At 36.4% G+C, this 24,688-nt stretch overlaps 9 protein-coding genes across 9 annotated transcripts; 4 read left to right on the forward strand and 5 right to left on the reverse strand.

Moving 5' to 3' along the window:
• Positions 1-91: 91 nt before the first annotated feature.
• FG386_000114 (uncharacterized protein) lies at positions 92-1,816 on the reverse strand (the record flags this gene model as incomplete). The annotated part of the gene is made up of 1 exon (XM_067339425.1): positions 92-1,816. The coding sequence occupies one exon, from the start codon at positions 1,814-1,816 to the stop codon at positions 92-94; it is 1,725 nt and encodes a 574-aa protein (XP_067198223.1).
• Positions 1,817-2,725: 909 nt separating this feature from the next.
• FG386_000115 (uncharacterized protein) lies at positions 2,726-6,127 on the reverse strand (the record flags this gene model as incomplete). The annotated part of the gene is made up of 1 exon (XM_067339426.1): positions 2,726-6,127. One exon carries the CDS (start codon positions 6,125-6,127, stop codon positions 2,726-2,728), a length of 3,402 nt encoding a protein of 1,133 aa, XP_067198224.1.
• Positions 6,128-6,608: 481 nt separating this feature from the next.
• FG386_000116 (type 2 adenylate kinase) lies at positions 6,609-7,271 on the forward strand (the record flags this gene model as incomplete). Its single annotated transcript, XM_067339427.1, has 1 exon — positions 6,609-7,271. The coding sequence occupies one exon, from the start codon at positions 6,609-6,611 to the stop codon at positions 7,269-7,271; it is 663 nt and encodes a 220-aa protein (XP_067198225.1).
• Positions 7,272-7,748: 477 nt separating this feature from the next.
• Positions 7,749-9,134, forward strand: FG386_000117 (uncharacterized protein; the record flags this gene model as incomplete). Its single annotated transcript, XM_067339428.1, has 1 exon — positions 7,749-9,134. The coding sequence occupies one exon, from the start codon at positions 7,749-7,751 to the stop codon at positions 9,132-9,134; it is 1,386 nt and encodes a 461-aa protein (XP_067198226.1).
• A 176-nt stretch (positions 9,135-9,310) lies between these two features.
• FG386_000118 (uncharacterized protein) lies at positions 9,311-13,186 on the reverse strand (the record flags this gene model as incomplete). Its single annotated transcript, XM_067339429.1, has 1 exon — positions 9,311-13,186. The coding sequence occupies one exon, from the start codon at positions 13,184-13,186 to the stop codon at positions 9,311-9,313; it is 3,876 nt and encodes a 1,291-aa protein (XP_067198227.1).
• Positions 13,187-14,429: 1,243 nt separating this feature from the next.
• On the forward strand, positions 14,430-16,031 carry FG386_000119 (mucin-like protein with signal peptide plus Thr stretch; the record flags this gene model as incomplete). The annotated part of the gene is made up of 1 exon (XM_067339430.1): positions 14,430-16,031. The coding sequence occupies one exon, from the start codon at positions 14,430-14,432 to the stop codon at positions 16,029-16,031; it is 1,602 nt and encodes a 533-aa protein (XP_067198228.1).
• A 421-nt stretch (positions 16,032-16,452) lies between these two features.
• FG386_000120 (uncharacterized protein) lies at positions 16,453-17,523 on the reverse strand (the record flags this gene model as incomplete). Its single annotated transcript, XM_067339431.1, has 1 exon — positions 16,453-17,523. The coding sequence occupies one exon, from the start codon at positions 17,521-17,523 to the stop codon at positions 16,453-16,455; it is 1,071 nt and encodes a 356-aa protein (XP_067198229.1).
• A 757-nt stretch (positions 17,524-18,280) lies between these two features.
• Positions 18,281-19,327, forward strand: FG386_000121 (uncharacterized protein; the record flags this gene model as incomplete). The annotated part of the gene is made up of 1 exon (XM_067339432.1): positions 18,281-19,327. The coding sequence occupies one exon, from the start codon at positions 18,281-18,283 to the stop codon at positions 19,325-19,327; it is 1,047 nt and encodes a 348-aa protein (XP_067198230.1).
• A 248-nt stretch (positions 19,328-19,575) lies between these two features.
• FG386_000123 (uncharacterized protein) lies at positions 19,576-24,645 on the reverse strand (the record flags this gene model as incomplete). Its single annotated transcript, XM_067339434.1, has 2 exons — positions 19,576-23,114; positions 23,163-24,645. 2 exons carry the CDS (start codon positions 24,643-24,645, stop codon positions 19,576-19,578), a joined length of 5,022 nt encoding a protein of 1,673 aa, XP_067198232.1.
• Positions 24,646-24,688: the final 43 nt, after the last annotated feature.

Here is a 24,688-nt window from a genome sequence, read left to right on the forward strand (position 1 = left end):
CGAGTAAAAAAATAATAAAGGTTATTTTTGAATGTTCTTCTGTCTTTTATGAATTAAGGGTTTAAAAAATATTGTTCAATCATAAAATACACTATGATCTTATAATAATAGGAGGACATTCACCAAAGCTGATGAAAATCACCGATTTATCATTGCACTGAGCATTTCTGAATTCACATATATTTTTATATGTAACACCATTGCTTGCACAATAAAGAACAGTAACCTCATCAGTGCAATTAACTATGCAATTTTGACCTCTTACCCTGTCAAATGCCCCTGGGTATTCATTTAAAGTTTCATTAATCATTGAATCAGTTACATTGTAATCGTTCTCATTAGTAATTCTGAGTGTTGTTTCATTTGAAAAATCGTAATTTTCATCAAAAAGACCTGAATATTTGAGATTATAGTCTTCACTCTCATCTTTTTTTAAACCTTCAAAATTAAAGAAAACATATAATTCTCCTATTTCAATGTTAATATCATTTTTATTATCAATGTAATTAAACAAAGATTCCCTTGTGTTGTTCAAATTTATGATTTTATTATAACTAGTTATTCTTTTTATATTGTCTTCGCCTTCATCTTTTTTAGAGAGACCTCTAAAGTAATTCCCAAAGTCAAACAATTCATTTTTGAAAAAATCTTGCTTTTCTCCAGACAAACCAAAACTGTTTTCAAGATTTTCTTCTAGTATAATATTTGTAATATCTATTATTGATCTGGTTTTTTCAGTAACATTCAAGTTACTCTCAAAATTGCAATAAAAACCCATTTCAACATTCATAGGCTTGCTTGGGAGATTGCTTGTACATCCATTAAAGAACAAATCTGATTGAATAAGAGATCTTTTTCGCTCAGTATTTTTAACTTTATTCGAATCAACAATATTGAGATTTTCATTAATTGGCGAGTTTGTTGATTTATTGTGAAACTCTGGAGTTGATTCTGTATAATTGTCTGTAAACATCAATGTAACATTTATGCTAGTTCGATAGGATTCAGGATATGTTATTGCATAGTTCTCAGCTTCTAAAGCAGCAACATTAGGCTCTTGTTCATTAAGCTGAACCCCTGCAGTTTTTAAGTCGCTACTTGTACAGTTTTTATTATTTATCTCTTTAACACCTCTATCAGTATTCGAGGCAATTTGGGACTTGTGATTTCTTATTATTCTCAATATTATTCCCAGAATTGCTCTAGATATTGTTTTGATGTTGTATTTCCCATTACCAATAACGAAATTAGAAATGTCAAAATTATCAACAACTATCTTAAGTATTTTTGAATTTGTTTTTGCAATCTCTTTAAAAACTCTATCATCGTCCAATTCTTTATAGTTCAAATAAGTAACATAATTGCCCGAATCCTCTTCACTATCTGTTTTGATATTTAATTTACCAGTATTGTTGTAGCTTACTGAAGTGTCATTATTGTGCAATTCATTGTTGTAGATGTTTGAGACCCCACTTCCTCTCAAGGATCTACCATCATTTAAACTGGATGATTCATGTGACGAGTAGAGAGCACTGTCGTTTAAAATATCGTTTCTCATTGAAAGTGCACTATCACTTGTGTTGGACGTGTTTAAATTGATTATTTTAGCTTCAACTAAAAAACAATCTTCCATATCTAGTATTGTTAAGTCAGAATTGAGGTCTTTGGCTCTTAAAAAATCACATTCAGATTTATAAAGTTTAAGATCCGAACCACATATATTTCTAGGGGAATCACTGCATCTTTGAATTATTTCTGAACAAATTTCCGATGTTAAAAAAAAACTAATACTTACTGCTAAAATTAATTTTAACATTTTTAATTAAACAAAAATAAACGATTTATTGAAACAATTATATACAAAATGTTCTGCTGCTATTGTGTCATGTATTTTAATTGATTTGAAACAAAATTTACCTGCTTTAGTCTAAACGATATGTATTTAAAATATTATGCTAAGTCAAAAAAATTCCTGATCCTGAGTTACTTTCTTAAGTAGGGGTCTAACTTATTTTAACTTTATTACTGCGATTAAAACAAGGTTTTATCCTATTCACAATTATTCCAAATTAAAAATATTCGCCTTATATTTAAAAAATAATATGTAATTTCCTTTAAGCCTATTTGTTCAATACATACAGTTATTGTTAAAGAACACATACAATTTCAAATGTTGGATTGCTCAGTCTATCAATGTCCTTTTAACTATTATACTTGATCAAGCAATTTAGTACTGACAACCATTCAAAAGTATTAGTGAAGAAAAAAGACAAAAATCAAGGCAAACACCAATATGCAAAAGGAAAAAAACATAAAGTTGAAGAAATCAAATTCCCCACACTTTTTGTTCATATTCTTGTAAAATAAAAAACCATTTACACATGTACATCATGTAATGTATACATTGTTTGCATGCGACAAGACATGTAAATAATAATCATTTTTTTAATAGGCTTTCCCGCCATTGTTAAATGTAGAAAAGAAGTACAGAGGCTGTGTGATGTATGTGAATCTAGTTAGTTTCAGAGAACAGCTTCAATATTGTAGAATAGTGTTGGGCAGCGCCATGTTTCACATATAAGAAACGAATTTTTGTCGACGCTTGTTCGGCAACAGGTTTAAAATCTCGTTTATATTTTACTGGGAAAACGTGCGAGGCTAGCATTTAAAATTAAATATAAACATATGCGTCAAACTAAAAGCAAACGGAAAGGTCTTTTCTTTACTAGGCATCTTCCTTTTGTCCAAAAACCTTGTCCTTAACCGTCTCCTTTAGAAGATTAGATACCTGCCAAATAGATTGCGTGTCGATTTTTCCGTTTATATTGATGTTCATGTTCATAATCCCGGAAATCCGGCCGTCAGTTCGATTATTGTACGTACTTGCTATGTTTTTGCCGGATTCGTGTTCATTAAGAGATTGATTATAGAACAAATTTCCGGCATTGTCGTCGCTACGAACAAATTTGGTCTCTTCTTCTTTGTATTTGGCCATTATATCAGAAAAATGCGTCATCATTAGACTTTCACTCTTCCTTCCTAAGGATAAATCGGTGTTCGAAACATCTTCACGAAAATTAATGCTATTGCTTCTTGCTTCCCTTGAAATTGAATTGCGATCAATATCTATTTTGAGATCCCTATCGTATGCCGCAGCGATGAAGTTAGACAAGGAGCCATATTTAGAAGGTTTAAGGTGCGATGAAGCTTGAAATCTCTGGACAAACGTGGCGAATGCGTTTTTGGTCGATATATTGTTTTTGCTGTCAACATTTGTTTCGAAATTATGTGGTTTTTGTATATCACATAGGAGACAAACCATGTTATTCTTTATTGTATCAAGAAGTTTTGGAACTTCTGACTTTCCGGTGCTACCGATACCAATGCCACATTTAGTTATCGTTTCTCCCATAATTTCAAAACAAGTGTCATATTCGCTAGAGTTTCCTTTGCATTTCATCTCGCCTGTTGAAACTCCATCAATGTTAAAAAAATGGCACCAAGTTAAGTCAGCAAACAAAGAAAGCAATATCCTGTTTAAGGTGGCGATGACTGAATCACTCAGATCTCCATCCAAGCTGTTTGTCTTTGAATTCTCGCCTGTGCTTCCCGAATAACTACAGCATTTTGACTTTAAATTTGAAAACTGCATTATATTATCATATAAAAGAGGAGTTATATACGTGTAAAGGTAGTATTTGCAAACCTCATTGTAGTCGCTTCTTTGCATTCTAGAGTGCAATCGCAGTCCAAATGAGATAATATCAACAGCCATTTCAATCAAAACAGAGTGTGGAGTTACGGCTAATGTATCTGAATTGTCTTCCTCGCTGCAGGTGCAATCTTCGAGTTTGCATTCTCTATATAAACTGTAATAAGATATCATTCTTGATCCTATTTCAGACAGCCTTGCAGGCTTTTCACAAGCACTGTCTATATCAAAATTATTATCACAAAGCATAGATTGAAAAACAATTGCCTTCACATTTAACTTATCTGAATGCAAAATAATCGAGTAAATTATCATTTCTAGAGTTTTTAGCTTGTCAAGATGAGTTCTAGCTTGCTCTTTGTCTATGTACCTTTTGAAAAAAGTATTCAATGGTTTAAGCAAAACAAAACTTTCAATCATTTCATTACCGTTATGATCGTCACTATAATTCTCAAAGTTAACATAGTAATCAATAGATATAAGGATCTCACAAGTGATTTCAAGCAGTATTCTCCAGTTAATGTCAAAACCCTGCTCGTATTTAAAGTCTGAAACGAATGACTGGAGTGGGTAATATTGCAGTTTATCGTCGTCTTGGTCGCAATCGCTCCCAAAATAAAACGTTCCGTCCGTTTTGAGAGTCTCCAAATTGCTCTTCTCCTCTTTATTGTTGCATCCCAGATATTTTTGCAAGCCGTTTTCAATAACGTCCAAACACCTTCCCTGAATAAGCGTATTTGTAAAGGCGTTTAGGCCGTCAACAAAGCTTTGTTCGCTAACATTGTTAGTGTTTACCGGTTTTGGCGTCCTTTTAACGCCGTTTGACCTGAAAAAGGACCAAAACAGGTTCTTGCAGAAACGGACGTAGTTATTAATATTCGAAAATAAACAACTATACGATAAATACGAAATTGTGCTTTTGACTAATTCATTCGAATGGAGAACTTTGTTCAAAAATGCCTCTATTTCACAAAACTCATTTATTAGAAATTCAATGTTCCTCCCCTTTGAATTAAGCCAATTAAATGATTCACTGTTATAGTAAGATGAGTTTCCTGCTCCGTTAAAACAAGGGGTTGACAACTCTCCGCCATAACCGCAATCCTCATTTTTGAAATGAGTCTGACTTGTGTTATATTCATCTGTGTTACTGCTTTTGCGGCAGCTGCTGCAGTGACTTCCCTCATTCACAATAATGAGTCTTAAAAGTTGATCTTTCTGGTCCTTTCTCAGAAACTGTCTTAAACAGTGGTCTATCTCCGACAACAACTCAGGAAATAGGTTGCTGTTAATGAATTCCATACCCTTCTTATTGTAAAGAACCTTGTCGTAGATATCGGAATATATCTTGATAAGTGTTTTGTGAGAATATTCGTTTTCTTCAATGTCGATACTGCCTCTAATTGCTGAAAACTTGCTAATTATTGCACTCCTGAGCTCGTCTATACAGGGATTTTCGGCCAAAATGCCGTTTTTATTGTTGACAACACGAAGCAGTTCGGCCTTAATGCTGCCGTCAATCCAATTATTGTTTTCGAATTCCGCAATTACGTTGCACAACGAATCACTAAGTTCGTAAAAACCCATCAGAGTTTGAACTCCAATAGTGAAGTATTCACAACACTCCTCGCACTTTGCACCGTTTCCGCCACTATCAAGCACTATGCTATCAATGTATTCCTTCGTCTCATCCATTCTCAAAAAGATGGAATTCCGAATAACTTTCTCAAATCTACTGTAAACTCCGTTATTCGCAGCCGAGCTGTCGTTTTCCTCGTTCTCAAAAAGAAATCTAATGAGTATAAGTTGAGAAAGCTCAGCTCCATTTAAGTCAATGCAACCCTGAATAAGTGAATAGCAGTAGCTCTTGATGTTTTTTCTTACGAAGTCCAAGTCATAATTAAAGAAATCGAGTCCCAATTTAGTCTCTAAATCCGAGCCAAGATTCTCAACAACGCCCCCTTTGTTGTAAATATCACTATCTCTCAACCTTAAATACAATTCATAGGCCAAAACAAAGTTCCTTTTTGAAAACTCCTCCAAAATGCCCAAGTACTCTTCCTGCATTAGTTCCTGACTTCTGTCAAATATTTCCTCGCAGGAAATGTCATTTGGGAGCTCAACCCTGGATATCTCTAGCATTTTTTCCCCAAGAGAACTGGAAAACAGCTTTATGTCACTCACTATGCTACTTACGCCGTTCCCCAACGTCTTGCTTGAATTGTATATGTCCAAAACATTCTCCCCAAATTTTATCATTAACTCTGGATTTGAACCTATAACCTTCTTAATATCGTTTGTCCTCACGAAAACCTCTTTCTTCAGGTTCACCAATAACTCGCTTATTTCGTCCAAATCATACTTCTTAAACAATTCAGACACAGGGAGTGTCTGGTCCTCTAGTTTTATGGCCATGTCTCTCCATAAATGCAAACATTCAGTCTCTCACAGCCTTTTATCTATCTCCATTTCAAAAAAAAAAGAAGACCCTCGAATACCACCCAAGTCAAGTTCACTTAATATTTGACTATTTATTTTTCCGGCACCCTCTATTTTCCTCTCTCCTCGTATTTTCCCTCCTCTTTAATTCCCTGTCTGCCCCACATTTCCCCGTTGCTTGGCCCAGGGTGGCACTAAGACCCAGGCGGGAAAACTGGAGTAAACAAAAATGCAGAGCATACAAGGGTCTCTCGTTTGAGCCCCGAGAAAAGGTGAACTGAAAGAAAGCAAAGCACTTCAGAGTTGTTCTCGTCAATTGTCTTTAACTTCTATACGGAAGTCGGTGTAAAAGTCTCTCGCGACACTGGCCTTGACACACGTACGTCTTTTTTTAATTAGGATTCCAAGACAAATACGCCAATAGCGTAACTGAATAGCAGTTGTATTTGAAGGAGAAATGCCATCTCAAAGCAAACACAATTTAATCATAATAGGAGCACCCGGAAGCGGAAAAGGAACACAATGCGAGTTTATTAAGAAAGAATACGGCTTGGCCCACTTGTCCACGGGAGATATGCTGCGAGAAGCAATTAAGATGGAGACTAAAGTGGGACTTGAGGCTAAAGACATAATTAGCTCCGGAAACATCGTTGGAGACGATATCGTTCTGGGTCTCGTTAAGGAGAAGTTTGAATCAGGAATCTGTTCAAACGGATTTATTTTAGACGGATTCCCCAGAACAATTCCCCAGGCAGACGGTCTTTTGGAGATACTTAAAGAGAGACAAGACAAACTAACCTGTGTAATATATTTGGTCATTGACGACAGCGAGATAATAGAAAGAATAACGGGTAGGAGGACACACCCCTCTTCCGGAAGGACCTACCACATCAAATTTAATCCCCCGAAAAACGACGGGTTTGACGACGTTACCGGGGAGCCACTCATTCAAAGAGAGGACGACAATCCCGATGCTGTTAAGGTTAGATTGGACATATTCCACAAGCAAACGAGACCCTTGGTGGAGTACTACGAGAAAATGGGGATATTGAAAAGAGTAGATGCAAAACTGCCTCCCAAGGAGGTTACCGAAGAAATAAAAAGAGTACTTGGTAGCTGAAAAGGGAGTCTATTTTCTCGGTCATTTTGTTGTTTTTACGCCGCTCAACCTCTTTCCTTGCCATGTGTTGCTTTAGCTCTTCGTTTACTTGTTGCTGACACTACGACCTGACTGCAAACGGCCTGAAATTCAAAAATGAAACTGCATCCCGACCACCCTTGTGTCCACACTTGTAGATTGCCTTCAACTCTATTTACCACTTTTCAATAAGCCGTGTCCATTTTGCCTAAATAAAAGATTAAGGTGTAAAATAGGCTGCCCAGAGCACTTACCGCCAAGACTAGCCTCGCGTCTATATACAAACATAGTTAAAGTAGTAAAACAATAATTCGAAACAGCCTATAATAAATAAGCATACGTAAGGTAGAAACAGAAATTAAATAATTTCAATTATTTTTGTCAAACAATTGACCCTGATTTAACATTGAGGTGCACAGTTTATCGCGTATTGAGTTGAGTACTAGTTGAGCCTTGATAATGTCGGAAAATAACAGTAGCGTTTTTAATGCAGCAAAAATAGCCGATTTCTTCGTAACAGAGTACTATAGCCGTCTAAAGAAAGACCCGTCCACGCTTTACGAGTTGTATCATGACTCTGGGTGTCTGACGTGGGTGGGGAACCGTGGAGATGTGCTGATGGACAATCTGTCGGCCTCCCAGTCCGTGATAAGAGCGGAAACAAAAGAAAGAATTCGCTCTGCAATAGACTTGCTTGAGTTGAAAAACTGCACTACATACGTTGAAGTTCTTGAGTGTTCGAAGTCTATAAATAATTCGCTTTGCATTATGGCAAAGGGAAGGATGTATGTGAGCGACGGAGGGGAGAACATAGGCAGGGGTTTTGTGCAAAGCTTTTTGCTCACCGAAATAAGACCGAGATGGTATTTTATCAGAAACGATTGTCTGATCTTTCTGGACTCCAGACTTCCCCTTTTGGAGAATTCCCAGTGCCCCAAGAAATTTAGCGACGCGGAAAATCCCAGAAGCGTCGGAGCTGCATTAGGGGGGATGACTACGGCCAAAAAGCCAAACGCGAACGGGGGAGACTCGAATTCGCTGCAGGTTAGTGGCGGCCCCATTAAAGAACAGCAACGGTCTAATATAACTGCCTCGAAGGTCGACAAAAATGACGGACTACCTGCTCAAAGCGACGGTAACCCGGCCTATGACGGCGATTCGGAGCTCAAAAACAAAAAGGAGTCTCCTTCCGAGACTATTTTGAAGAGCTTAAACAAAAAAAGCGCTGTTGAGAGCAGCAAGTCTTCCCTTCAAGACGGAAGCAACTCTAGTGATAATGCTTTAAGTTGTCCGGAAACGAGATCGAAATACGATGTTACAAGTTACGCAGGAAAACTAATGGGGAATGGCGTTAAATCAACGGATACAAAGGTGAAAGGATACGCAATACCAGCATCCAATGATGATAACAAAAACAAGATCCCGGTCGGTATACAGCAAAACGCCCAATCCAAGAAGAGTATAAGTTATCAAAAGGAGCTTAAAAACAAGCGCAAAATATTTGTTCACTCAATTCCCAGCAACATATCTGACGAGCAAATCAGGGACGCCGTTCAAATACAGCTTAAAATTCACGGCGGCGGTTACATAATTGATATTGAGAGAGCAAAGGTGTCGGGGAAACAGTGGGGAATACTTGAACTTGATTCTGAAGTGTCTTGCAAAGCCCTTTTGGCAAATGGTTTGTATCTGGGAGGAACGGAGATTCCAATTGAAAAATGGAAACAACCACAGCACAGTTCCTCAACCCATAACACAAACAGATACGCTGGAAAAAGTAGTAACGTTTCAAACGGCAAACACGCCGGTAGCAATCACCAGTCCAATCCAAATTCGAGACATTAATTTATTAATGCTCACTCCAATTAATATCTACTTTAACTCGTTGTTTTATGTTTTGAGTCGGCCATTCGCAACTACTGCTCCTGCCACCCCTGCATCCACACAAACTTGTGTGGAAAGCTTTGAATTAGCTCGCCGTTGCTTAACTCCGGCTTGCTTCTGCCTTAGACGTAGATGAACTAGGCCACGTGAATCCCCTCCAATCTTTCGGTTACGTTGATCCCGATTTCCTTTCTCTCGCTGCTGATTAGGTACCGTTTGTTGAGTGAATAATTAATTAAGTAGGTGCCTACCATATCGACGAACACCAAGGTTAATATTAATAGTTTGAAGTGTCCGCCCTCATACAATACGAGTGAGAATAAACCATTTAAACCTGGAAACAAACCGAGTATCGTTGCTAGCAGAAACAAAACAACGACTGCTGAAACGTATATTAAATACTTGTTGTTCAATACATGCGTGGTGAACGGGTACCCATTTGCGTTTGATAAAAAACAAGACAGGTGACAAGCAGTGTACAGGTAGTACATTGTTGTATTTACTATATTAGGCTCAAAAGGGCCGTCTATGTTTCGAGTGCCGTCGTTGTCTATTCTGTAACTCGCCGTTAGTCTCCAACCTGAATATATAACAACCAGGTGCAGAATCGCCTGTAGTACAAAGGACGAAAATACGAACGGATTAAATATGCTGCTCGGTGGCCTGTTTATGACCAAGTCCTTGAGTGGTTTGTTTTTGAGAATCAAAAAAAACAAACCACTCATTACTATTGATTCGACTGTCGTTTGAAAATCCCCAAATTTAACTCCGTCGTAAGCCAATACACTCATTGAGAACGCAGATACAATGCTGTTCAGACCCATGAGTTTGTACATGAGCAACAAATTTGTTAAAGTGGACCTTCCGTACCTGACTAACTTAATCACGCAGTTCGGAGAGTCGCCTTTGTACGTAAATGGAGAGGCTATAGAGGCGTCCCCCAACTTCACCTTCGGAATGTCGTCCATATTCTGCAGCTCTTTGAGCAGTTCCCTCTGAATTTCAAGTCTGGAGAGCCTCTCGCCTCTTCTTACCCTGGCCTCTATCTCCTTCTTTACGTCGTAAATACTTGGGTTTTTTCTAACGCACTCCTTGTCTACCTTATTCGGCAACAAAGAGACGCCCACATTTGAGTGCTTTAGTGCACCAACGTCATTAGTGCCATCTCCGCACATGAGAGTCGTGTTTCCCATACCATTGTAAATGCTTATCAAATTCTGTTTGTCCTTCGGTGACATCCTCGCATATATCTTACAGTGCCTGACCACGCCCAAAAGCAGCCTCTTCCCGTCACCCTCGTTCGCGTTTTGCACAAGATCTCGAAAGACGTCTCCGTCTATGCCAATGCAGTAGCTTCTGTTCACGTCTTTTACCTGCGTCCCAGACGCGTCGTCGCACCCGGTTCTCAACTCCGAGTACACATCCCCGTTTGAATGCCTCCAAACGTACCTATTTCGGTACTCCTTAGGTGAGCTGCCGGGATTCCCCTCCTTTGACAATACAACTATATCGCTCTTGTCCGTTATGGAGACGCTTTTGGCAACGTGAAACGCAGTCAGTATGTTATCTCCGGTAACCATTACAGAAAAGTGACCGCTGTCGTTCAACTTTTCTATGACCTCTCTGGAGTGTTTCTTAATGGGACAATACAGTGCCAAAAACCCACAAAAAACCAAATTCCTCTCGTAGTAGTCTCTGTCCTCGTTTCCTCTGTCCGCGTTTATGTACTTTGCACCCAGTGCAAGTATTCTATATCCGTCCTTGGTGCACTCGTGCACCGTTTTCCTGTACCTGTTGACGTCGAGACCCTTTTTGTCGAAGTAAGTCATCATCGCCTCCGGACTGCCCTTAGACAGAACAATACCGTGTTTGTCCGAACCTGGAGCCAGCAATTCGGTAGAGTACTTTTTCCCACTGCTGCAACTGGAGGAAGCACCGCTTAGAGACACGTTGAGTTCCCCCACGACCGTCATCCTTTGCTCCTCCGGTGAGAATGGATACCTTTTGAATATGCTCAAATGGGAACCATACAATTTGGAGTAGTAAAAGTTCTCGTTTTTGCCTACTCTCCAAGAGGAATTGCTATTGATTGACTTCTCCATCGGGTCTCCTATTAAACTACTCCCGTTTAAAGACAAACCGTTGCAGCAACCCATGACTACATCTGGCAAAAAAGGCACGTCGCCTCCGTCCCTTTCCCTTTCTTCGCCGAATACCACTGATGAGTAACGGCCCGAATCTTCCTTTTCGGCCAGGCCGAAAAGTCCGTGTAAGTTCATTTTGTCGCTCGTGAGGGTTCCGGTCTTGTCAAAGGCACAGACGTTTAGTTTGCCTGAATACGGAATCCTAAACGGCTCCGTGCAGTGTATTCTCTTTTTAGTCAGTTGAACCACCGTCATTGTAACCGCTATTGAGAGGGTAATCGGGAACTCTGGAGGAATCACCGAAGTTATAATGTGGATGCAGGATATTATTAGTTTAAATTTATTTCTGGAGTCATCATAAAGACCGTGGTACAATATGTACGAGGAGGCAATTAGCGAGCAGACAACCAGCAGGGCTAAAAACAAGAGCGACTCAATGCCGTTTGAGGTTATCTTTTCGTTCGAAGAAGATATCGTCCGTATCAGCTTTCCCTGGCATGTGTTGAATCCTGTTCTCAGCACATAACATATGCATATCATCTCGCTTTTATCGTACTTCATATACGAACCGCGTTCTTTGTCGGGAATGCAGCTTAGGCTCCTGTTGTACTCGTTTGACACTCTTTTTGTTTGGAGAAACAGCGGGTCCCTTTCGTCCGCCGTTGATCTTGATAGCATTATGCTGGTTCCTGCGAACACCAGGTGGTTTTTGTGCCTGTCAATGCAGAATCTCTCGTTTTTGTCGCCGTTTTTGTCTACGTTTATGGGAACCTTCATCTTAGGGGTGCACTCTCCCGTCAACATGGCCTCATTCACAGTTATGCTTCCGGACAACAGCAGAAAGTCGCAAGGAGATATGCACGTTGCATCACTCTCTAAAGCTTCGCCGTTCCTCTCCTCGCCACTCAAACTATTCGGAGAAAGAGCGAATATATCTCCAGGAAGCAAGTTGTCCGTCGAAACGTACCTCCACCTTTGCTCCCTGTACACCAACAAGCTGCACTGAGGCCTCCTCATCTTTTTAAGCTCCTCAGACTCCCTCATTCTCCTCAGCACCATTTGAGCCTCCAAGGTGCACAACATGAACAGAGTGAACAAACTCATTTGCCAATACTCATCAAGTATCCACAACAACACGCAGAATACTTGAAACAAAAAGAAAGGCGACACTATTTGTTCAAAAAACAGGTCGAAAAACCTTTCTGTGGGTATCTCGTAATTGTTTATTCCGTATATAATTCGTGCTTTTACATCTTCGTGGCCCAATCCGCCCTTAACCAGCACCTGATCGACGTACTCTTTTGGCTGCAAATCAATGGGATATTTTAACTTGAAAAACCCACTCTCTCCGTTGCCTCTTATTAGCTCCCCCTTGTCGCCCCCTGACCCGTCCGTTTCGCTGTATACGAAGCTCTTTTTCTCATATACTATTTGTCTGAACCACTCCGCTCCGCCGTCCTTATTTCCCTTCCCAATGATGTCCTCGATCTCGCTTTTTCTTTTCCTGTAGTCCACAGAGTCTATCTGGATTACAAGCAAGTTGTTTGATTCAGAAATGCGCAGTGATCCAAGTCCCAACTTTCTCAATCTCCGCTCCAAGACGGCGGAGCTCTCCACACAAGTCGTGTAAAGCAGCGGACATAGCCTACTTGGGTGCTTTCCGCTCTTTACCAGTACGTGGGTCACCCCATCCAACCCCGATTTGTCGTTTTCAAACACTCTTTTAAAGCAAAAACTGCACTTGAAATTCAAGTTCCATATTGTCATCAAAAACAAAAACGCGTTTAGCACCAAGGTCAAGGCTATTCCAGCCAGGTACCTCAGCGAAACGTTTTCTGTTATTAACCTCAACTCGTCGCTAATCGTCATATCTTTCCCAAAGGCACCGTTCCCCGAAACAGCTGAGCTATCCAGCGTGTCGTTTGTATCGACGCTCCTCTCATAGTGGGTGCCGTTGGAACTCAATGTAGATACATAGTTTATCAGGTAAAAAGCAAAGCTCAAAACGTCTCCTGGGGATATTTTGTCACTTATATTTAATATATTAAACACTAAAGCCGATATTTGTGCCAGGTAGAGCACCAAAAACGGGTAGACGTATAATCTGTAAAACACGTTTTCCACCTTCCTATAGGGGATGAACTTGTATTTGCCCATCCTTGGTCTCCGCAAATTGTCTGCTATCTGCAACCACCTACCTGCCTACAGTTGTGAATTGTCTCTACTCGTCGCAGCTAATTCCCTCTCTTCCTCAAAAACAGACGCTCCCCTGTTGAACTTTAAAGCAAACAGCAACCCGCTGCTTTTCCGCCTAATATCGATATTAAAACGATATTTATTCCTTAAACCCCTGCTTGTTCCGTAACTGATTTTTTATAGCCAGTTTACGTCACTGCCCTTTTCCCGCTACACCTGTGCTGACCACTTGTCCTGCGCCCCAACACAAAGGCCTGCTTAAGGCTCCTTTGTTGCCTTTTGAAGACGATGGACCCACGCACCTCATCTGTCGCCGAATTTGCTTGAGCCTCAGGGCCTCTGGGAGCGTTTGCTCGCACCAACAGCAACGCTGGTCATGCCGAACTCATTTCATACAAATAGCTTCTTGCAGTGCATGCATGCACCGCTGACTGCATGCAACCGGTGAAGCCAGATAGCCTGTTCAACGGAACCCGAGGTAAAGTGGGCAGCTACACCTTTTGAGGGCGGAAATAAATGGATTTTAGGCTGGCTAACTTTGATATATTTATATTTATGTTATAACAGCAAAATTTTTTGAAAAAAAATGATTTTTATATTAAATATGGGGTATCGAGAATATAAAATTTATTCAAATTTGAAAAATTTATATATTACACATTCACTCATAAGTCAAGAATGACATTCACTTGTTTATCTAGTTATATTTTATTCGTTTTCTTTGGTATTTTCCGGATATTTGTCTCTGGTAATTTTTTCAGTTTATTTTTTCAACTTAAGAAACTTTTTAATAAACACAAAACGCTGTCATCTTCGCTAAATACGAAAGTAGTTTGCTTACTTACTGAAAACCTAACTTGAGGGAGTGAAATATAAAACTAAGCTAATTTAGAGAGCATTGGTATGTAAAATAAAAATGGAAAGGACCTACTACAAGAGATTAATAACAATAACAACAATACTGAATTTAATAGCATTAAGCAACATTTTATATGTATTTTCGATTCCGCCAGTGTCGATACCTCAGCAGAGTAGTGTTGCAGCAGGTGTAGATAGCATTAGAAACAGAGCGCAAATTATACAAAAAAGAGTCGTAGACCCCGTGCTTGTAAACAGAAGAATAACAGGCGAAAGGAACATCAATTTAGGTGGGAGCGATCCAAACTCTGTTGGAGCGTTTTCAGCAAGCTCCGAGGACACTAAACTAGAGGCTAAGTCGTTTATACTTCCGGGATTACAGCCAATATTTGGAGGCAATGGCTTAATTGGCGACGCAAACAACAATAACAACAGTATTGGTGGACGAAGAAACTACATAAATCTTCCATTTTCGAGAGATGGGCATTGTGAAGAAGGAACAATATACAATATCACAAGCACAGACGACCTAATACAAAATCACCGTGATTTAATGTGCATATTAGAGTCTGGCATTAAACCTGAAAGAATACCTACTGGAATGATGTACGGAACTATGTTAGAAATGTTAATGGATGGAAAAGGCAGTAACATGAGGCGGGTAGATCAATATTGGGGTGGAAAGTTCGCAGCTAAGGGATTGTGCAATAAAGGCCAAGATGAGGTAACCATAGGTTATAATATTGTCAAGGGACGTTTTACGATACCCTCGGTTATGACTTTAGGAACACTTCCTTCATACTGTGCCATGTCTTCTATAGAACATCAAGACAACTCAGAATCATTGATATTGGATTATATGATTGATAAGAATGAAGTTTGTCGTCCAGAAATGCACACCGAACGTCCTTTCTTTTCAAAAACAGAGAATTCTAATGTTTGTGCAATAGTAAAAGTTGTTGGAAGGCAGGAAGATGGCGGATTGATACTTTTGGGAAGAGGTCTAAGTTACCCATCTTTAAACCCAAATACTAATCCTGTTGGTCTACTAACGGTTTTATTCTTTTCTGTTGTAACTTATGATGACGTCTTGCCGGAGTTTGCTTTTGGAACGCCATTAGAACCTCTACCTTATTCCTTTGACTACAGATTGGTTGGCGTTGACAAGGACGACAATCCATTTTTTTCTGCCTTTGGGATATTTAGGGCGAATGAAGATTTAGGTTTGGTACAAAACCCGAGTCCTCCTGCCAATAACAACGCTTTTGTGTTTGATAAGTTTGCTGGAAAATTTATGACTAGTACGAGCACCACCACTACCACAACTACCACCACTACAACTACCACCACTACTACTACCACCACCACTACTACTACTACCACCACCACTACTACTACTACCACCACTACTACTACTACCACCACCACTACTACTACTACCACCACTACTACTACTACTGCCACCAGTTCAGAGTCTCAGGGATTCAGATTTTTAGAGGAGTCAAGGGATGAGTCGGCACCCCACCTAAGGCTGTTGCACAAAAGAGAAAATGCGACAGAAGAGTCTGAAATTGAAGACGAGTATGATAAAGACGAAGGTATTAAACAAAAAAAAGGCGACTCGAATGACAATTCACCAAAACTAAGAACTGTTTTCTGATGCAATACATAAATAATGGTGTAAATTGAAAAGGTATTCTAATGTATTACTTTTACATCGCTAATACATATCTAAATAACCATAGATAGAATAGGCATAGTTTCAGTATTGTAACCATTGTTTGACAATTTCTTGCGTCCGTCTTAGCATCTTCGTCTAAATTTGTTCATTTACTCATGCGAATTTGCATGCATTCATCCAGTAAAACAAAAATTAAGACTAAAATAAGTGAAAAGAAAACATATTTTGACCCTATTGACAGATTAAATTTGCTGCTCCCACAAACACATAATAGTACCCGCATAGTTATAACCACTGAAGTCGCTGCACCACCCACGTTTAAACTAAAAGGTTTCACTTTTAATCTAGTGAGGACTGAGAGCGTTTAATTCGTCTAAAAAAGTCAAGATATGCTAAACCTCTAAAAATCTTGTGAAGTTGAGAATTGATTGGAGTTGGATATTTCCTGATACGTCCTATAATGCGCAGCTTTGAGGGTTTGTGTGAGTGTTTGCCTTGCAATGGCCTCTTCTTGAGAAGGTGCAGGAAGATCATTAATTATATTTCCAAACGGATTTGATACATTAAACTGATTCGGATATTTTAAATCAGTTAATATTTCGTCAGCAGAATAAAGCAAATAAGCAACTATATCCTCTCTCTCGATACCAATGTTATCTGGGTCAATAACAGATAAAATAAAATCCTTCTCAATAGTAACGGCTTCTTCGAGTAATTCTATCATCTTCTCGTTGCTTGGTTTAGTTTTCATTGACTTTGCAATACTCAAACAAAACTCTGTTTGGTACTGCTCGTCTCTTCTAATTCTATCTAAACCTTCACATAACTGCGTCAAATTATCACCAGGCTCACTTACGTTCAGTGAAAATGAAAAACGGATCAGATTCACACCACATGAGAATATTTTCTTGATTATCGAATAATAAATAAGTTTTTCAGAAAATAATGTGTTCTTGTCGCTAAAAACGCTTATAAAGTCCTTCATCTTGTTAAAATATTCATTCTTATTTAGCTTGTCTTCCAGTTCTTTCTCGTAAGCTATTTTATCCACTTTCGCATTATTTTCATCAGAATTCTCAGCATTTTGACGTATTATTTCATTATAATTCATGAAAAACTCTTTGTATATATTTTCCATGCACATTGTAAATGAAAAGTAACCTCTTGCTTCTGGAACCTGTACTTGCTCCAGTAACTCACATGTCAATATTATTGTATCCAGACCGGTTCCGTGAACATATATACGACTTGAAAATAACAACTCCATGCATTCAAGCAATTTTTTATTTACTTTAGTCATTGGTTTCTTGTCTTCATATATTGGTATAAGTTCAGCTGTCCAAAATGCAACCTCGTACTTCTTGTACAAATTCCAAAGACGCGTGTATTTTATTGGAAACAGTATCCATCTATATGGGTTGTCCTGTAACACTGACTCTTCCTTCTGTAACTCCAGCAAATCCTTTGTCATCTTTGCCACAAATTTCTATAAACCTCCCTTGTCAATTCCAAAACGAAAAAAAATCAAGATTTTAGTATATTTGTTATCTATATATAAATAAACAAACTCACTACAGTCAGTTACCCAGGTAAATTTACGCCTTAAACTGAGTTCACAACACTAATCAAAACAAAGTAAAAGTACTTGCCTTGATTACTTTTAAATCCACATATATATTACCTGTTACTCTTCTCTCTCAACTTGTGTTTACTAGCAAACTTTTCACGATACCTAACACAGATATATAAATATTAACTCGCTTCTGAAATGTGTGATACTAATTTATTTTAATTTTTGTAATTCCTTATCTATTCAACCTACTTTAAAATTACTTTACCCTCTGAAAGTGAACTATTCGCAAATACGACCCCACACCTTGCCGCCGAATACGTGTCGGTAGTAAAAGGTAACTTCCCTGTTTTAAATATTCACTTAAAAACAAGTAGGTAAGAAAATAGAGAGCACTTTATTTTTGCAAAAATTTAATGTAAAAATTTAACAAGAACAAAAGGTAAATTTGCTTTCTTCATTTTATTTAAAAAGATAAAGAAGCGATAAATACACAGCTGCGTACATTTTATTGACACACAAAGCAGGAGTTTGAGTGAAACCGATTGTTTGAGGGACTTTATTGCGATAAACAAGTGATCAGAAGCCTTAGACAGAGCTAACTTATAGCTCAACCTGCATTTCATTAACTGCTGTTGAATATTACCTTTGTGCGAATATGGAGACAAGTAAAGATAAAATACTGAACATATCAAAGGAGGAGGAAGAGAGAATAAACAAAGAAGTTAAGGAGTCAATGAGCAAGCAAGGCGAAGAAGCAATACTTTGCAATGACAGAAACGGTAGTGAAGAGTTTATTAAAGAAATATGGTCAATGTACAAAAAGGCAGAGGCGTCTTTTTGGGTAACGGAGGAGATAGACTTATCTCAAGATGTCAGGGACTGGGAATCACTCAAAGACCCAGAAAAGCACTTTATTAAATATGTGCTTGCTTTTTTTGCAGCAAGTGACGGTATTGTTATGGAAAACTTGGCAATAAACTTCTTAAAAGAGATACAAATACCAGAGGCCAGAATGTACTATGCATTTCAAATGGCAATTGAACAAATACACAATGAGACGTACTCATTATTGATTGACCAGTATATAACTGATATAAAAGAAAGACAAATGTTGTTTGAGGCGATTACACATGTAGAGGCCGTTAAGAGAAAAGCAGAATGGGCAACTAAGTGGATGAATAATGAAAGATCTTTTGCAGAAAGAATTGTTGGCTTTTCTGCTGTTGAAGGTATACTCTTTTCCGGTAGTTTTTGTGCAATTTTTTGGCTTAAGAAAAGAGGACTCATGCCTGGACTGACATTTTCTAATGAGTTAATAAGTAGAGATGAAGGTCTTCACGCAGATTTTGGATGTCTTGTTTATAAATCACTGAAACACAAACTTCCAACTTTAAGAGTTCAGGAAATAATATCTGAAGCCGTTGATGTTGAGAGAAAATTCCTTTGCGACTCTCTCCCTGTTGATCTTATCGGAATGAATTCCAGACTTATGGCTCAGTATATTGAATTTGTTGCTGATAGACTGCTTTTTGCTCTGGGAGTACCTAAGATATATAATTCACCTAATCCATTTGATTGGATGGACCTTATCTCGGTTCAAGGTAAAACCAACTTTTTTGAAAAAAGGGTAGGTGAATATCAGATGGCAGGTGTCATGGTTAATCAAGACGACCAGAAGTTTGACTTAAACACCGACTTTTAGACATCTACTCTATTGTATAACTAATTTCCTAATATATTCCATCAACACTTAAATGAAAGAAAACATTCTAAAACACTTCAATTTGGTGCTAATTCATCTATAAATGCATTTTTTCAATAAACTCTTTATATTTTACTCGTGCTTTAAACACTACTTACAATTAAAAAAACAAAATTAGAATTTACCTAAGTCTAATTAATTTTTTAATTTAAGTCGAATCATTATATAAATAGTAATACATATCATCTCTATGGATGTAGTAACTTTAATTCAGGTTCCTCATCTGAAAATAATATCGACGATGATCTCCTTTTTTCAATTGGAACACTACCGTTTATTTCGTCCTTTAGTAAATCTTTTGGAAATGGTGGTACCAATTTTTCATCATCATATATCAAACTATCATTCTCACTGTTTTCATTATTTTTAAAATCGCTATCTTTATTAGTTATTTTATTTTTATTTAAACTGCTACTCGTATTAAATACATTAGGATTCAAATCACTAACTTTAATGTTATTTCCTTTTTCTTGATAGTATTTCTTAATTAATCTATTCTCGTTCATTTTTATTACTGATGAAGATATATCATTTATGTTCATGTCATTCAACTTTTGAATTAACTTTAATTTCCTTAATTGCGAAGACTTAAGGGGGTGTATAACCAAGATCAGTACTCTTATTGTTTTAATATTATTAGGCCAACTGTTTACGTCAACTGACAACGAAAATATTGATCTCCTATCTGTTTCATCTGACAGAAAATTACATTTAAACCACACCTGCTGTGCCAACCATCTTGGTATGTTATATGGAAATGTTAATATTGCATATTTTAGTCTATATTTCTTTGGTACTGTACTTAAAAATGATTCACGCCATTTCAAAAATTCATTTTTATTATTATAATATTCTATTGTATATGGATCAGACATTTCCCATTTTCCCAATAATTTTAACCCTATTCTCAAAAATCCCATATTGTCATTCTCATTATTCCATCTAGTTCCTATTGTTCTAGATTTCTGAAATCTCTGTATCTGTATATATCGTACTATCTCCTCATTTATACTCCTACTGTACATATCCATTTCGGTATCTAATATATCCCCATATCCACCTAATAAATACAACTCACTTTCATTTATCGCATATTTTTCATTGTCATCCTCATTCAATTGATTAATTTTATTGTTACTATTACTATTATTCTCTATATCTTTACCTTTGCAATCAACCATTATTCTTACATTCTTATCTTTATTTTGATTGTTATTTATCTTATTCTTTTTATTAAATATTGGTGAAAGTACACCTTTTACACCTAACCCTATTTTATTTTGTGCAACACCACCCTTATTATTATAATTCTGTTGAGTTATTACGTTTATTATCGGCCAAGTAAAACATGGTAATATATACGAATTTCCTTCTGTTATTGGCAATTGATCTCCTATAAATCCATTTTTATCACCCATATTACCATCTATGTTTTTAAAAACTTTAGGGTTTACATTGTTATTTCCAATATTATCTCTATGGAAAAAGGTAAACCATAAATTATTATCACTTAAATTATAGGAGACCTTCATTGGATCATGAACTTGTTGTATATTCGCATATATATTTTGATTATTTACCAACATATCTATTGTTCTATATGGTAACTTACTTACTACTTTCAAACAAAAATTTGGCTTATAATTCATATTCTTCAAACTAGTATTACCTAAATTATAATTACCACACATTTTTTTATCATTATTCTTTTGTAAGTAATATGACTCTACTGCTGATTCCTCCAATTGATTCATATCATATCCTTGATCCTTTAACCAATTCATAAACTCCTCATTTTTACATTCATTTATTATATTATCAACCCTATATACAACATGTTTAACTGTATCCCAAAATAATGCGTAAAATCTCAACTTTAAATTCTTTTTCTCATTATCTATTTTATTCTTTATTTTAACAGGTGATAGTGAAGATATTAATTCTTTTGATCTTTTGATCATATTTACATTTTTCTTACCCTTTTTAATACTCATATTGTCATTTCCTATTATTACACCCCCATCATCATTATCCATTATTGTACTACCCAAATGATCGTGACTCCTGTTCCTGTAATTACTGCTTCCTTTAATTGACTTTGGAGAAAGTGATTTCATCTTATTTCTACCATACAAATCATCCTTAGATTTATTTCTTCCTCTAGTTATTTCATTATTATTTAACTTCTTGTTTCTAGCATTTCCCAAACCACTATTATCATCATTGTTGTCACAATTGTCCATGTTCTTATTAAATAGCCCCTTGATATTCCTGTTGTTCAATTCCAATTCTATATCCAAATCATTCTCATTTTTATTGTATATATATTCATAATGAAATGTAACTGCCCATGAATATGGATCTCTATTCAATAATGTACCGCATGCTAAAAACGCTACTTTATTTAATCCAAGCAATAAACAAACCTGTAATAAAGTATGATCCAATGGTGTGCCTTGTCTAGATAATAAAAATATATCAGGTGTTGTCCATTTCATGCAATTTGATGTATTACTATTTGTTTTTGTAGGTGAATATGGAAAAGAATGCACAAAATGATGAACTTTTGCTGAATTATCTATACCTACTAGTGGCTTTAATGGTTGGATAAATGTTGGTAATAAATGTCTTATTCCTCTTGAATCTATTCCAAAATATGAATAACGTCTACCCCAAGTTTCAAATGACTTTGTTACATTTTCCCAATAATATACATTTGAACGTATTCTTGTTTGTCTTAATGAAGGGCCTATTCCTGACCATTCAACTATTTTATTTAATTTGTTCAATAAATTTTTTGTTACCTCTTTATTCTCATTTCCTATCAGTTTTACATTATATAGACCTATTATATCCGGTTTTGTCCATATTTCTAAATATATTCTTGGTGATACCAGTAAATTTAATGAGTTTCTTTGATTGTTTCCTACTAAGTTCGAGTTACTATTTAATAACAAACCAGGTCTATCTCCAAAATTATATAGAACATTCCCATTTTGATATATTCTTGTTTCATATATTATTTCTTTTCCTATATTTCTATCGTAAAACTTTCTGTATTCTCTCCTTCTTATATAATGAGTAAGATTATTATTACTATTACCACTATTACTATTATTATTATTGTTATTATTGCTACTGCCACTTTTTATCGACATATTCATGTCTAATTTTAGTGGTGATAAACCGATGCTATTAATATCACTTTTTGTTGGAGACAATAAAATGTTATTTTGTCTGCTATTTGTTCTTATCAATATGTCTCTCCAATGTATCTCACACCAACCTATATGACTTACCATACTTGTTTTGGAATTTTTTCTCCACACATCTATTGTTATTGGACCCTTCCTCTCTAGCAATTTAATTAATTTGTCCTCATTAAATTCTTTGTCTAATTTATCCACATCTATATTCTCAATTATGAATGTTATTTCTGTATGAAACAGTGGATGAATGGAACCTGATACAACTGGTGTTTCTTTTCTTGTACCATCAAATGTTAATTGTACAAACACATCTATAGAATCGTCATTTTCTTGTAATATATTACTTATCTCATATACATTTGATATCAAATTATCTATCTTTACTATTTTTATTATCATATATAATTTATTTTCATCATCTATTTCTAGTATGTTTCCAAGTTGATGATATTTAGGTATACTTCCAAATTCCATTTTACCTTCTAATTTATATGTTTCCCCATCTGGCAGTTTTATATCTGTTTGTATATAAGGATAATATACCACATTTTTTAAATTAAACTTACAATTTATGTGTTCTTTGGCTCCAAATATATTTACCTTACTACTATTGCTATTTATATCTAATTTTACATATAAATTATTCTTCTCCAACTCATGTATTGTTCCTCTAAATGGTATCACACCTATGTTATTCCACCTAACTATTTTATCTTTTCCGGAATCATTACATGACCAATCTGAAGTGCACTTTGTTGGAAATGGACTATCCTGTCCATATTGCGGAAATTTTATATTTAGTCTATATGAAGCCTTATCACTTATTGGTATCAAATTTTGTGATTCAGATTTATCAGTTAAATCTATTTTGATCATATTCTCAGTATTCCTATTTGATGGTGACAATTCATTCTTATTATTAGTACCATAGTTTATTTCATTTCCAAATTCATAACTATTATTTATTTCATCAATTTCACTATCCTTCTTATCGTTTGAATTTCTAAGAGTAAATTGTGTCAAATTTAATTGGAAATCATATATTTCCTGAAATATGATTTGCAGCGATATTCTAAACATTGGTATCGAAATATTATTCTGCGTTCTTTTCGATAATGTTATCATCTGATTCACACTCCCAGTTGCATAATTTTTCAACACATCTTCACTATAGCCCAACATCTCATTTACTGTACTTATTTTTGACCTCCACGCCATTATCCTGAATAATTCCCTCTCTAAATGTAAGTAGCTACCTCTCCACTCAAATGTTTCATCTACTGAAATATCTACAGAATTACTGCTTCTCATTCCATCATATATACAATTATCGTCAGTATCATTGTCCACGCTCATATTGTTTGGAATATCAATCAACAAATCATCAGTTTCTTGCAGCAAAAATGGTTTTATATCTACAGAATGAGTATAAAACTCCTTACATGGAGGGTAACCCAATAACCTTGGTATCTCTTTATTGCTCTTCCCATCAAGAAGTCTTATCTCTGTTAGTGTTCCACCAAATGAAAACTCTAAAAATACATTATTTTGTTGTACTTTAGTTAAATTCTCTATTTGAACTGATCTAATTGTGGTTCTAAATCTTCTGGGAGTAAGCCAAATTTGCTTTTCCATTTCAGAATTTCCCCTATTTGTCACCTTTATGTCTCTACTTAGCAATTCTGTTAATTTGTTATATTCTTGTTCACTTACAACTCTGTCTCTAAAATCCAATATTGAATCGTTTTCTGAAGAATAGCTGTTTTCATCACTGTCTGAACAATCGAAACTTGAATCGCTATCTAAACTATTGTCTTCATTCAACTTTGAATTTATTAGATTGCTTTTGTCATTAACGTCATCTGATGTTACCACAATTTCATGTTTTTCATTACCTGCTTTTCTTTTTTTATTATGAATTCGTCTAACCTTGTGTATTGTTTTCCCTTTAATCTTATCAACAACATGTTTGGTTGCATCCTTTGCAGAGTTAAGTATATTAGATCCTACAACACCCATTACAGACTTTAATGCTCCTACTGAATTCATTTTGACTTATTAGTATCTAATTAGATTCTTTTCTTGTTGCTAA

Source organism: Cryptosporidium ryanae (genome assembly GCF_009792415.1).
Source record: "Cryptosporidium ryanae isolate 45019 chromosome Unknown contig_11, whole genome shotgun sequence".
In the NCBI taxonomy this organism is placed as follows: domain Eukaryota; phylum Apicomplexa; class Conoidasida; order Eucoccidiorida; family Cryptosporidiidae; genus Cryptosporidium; species Cryptosporidium ryanae.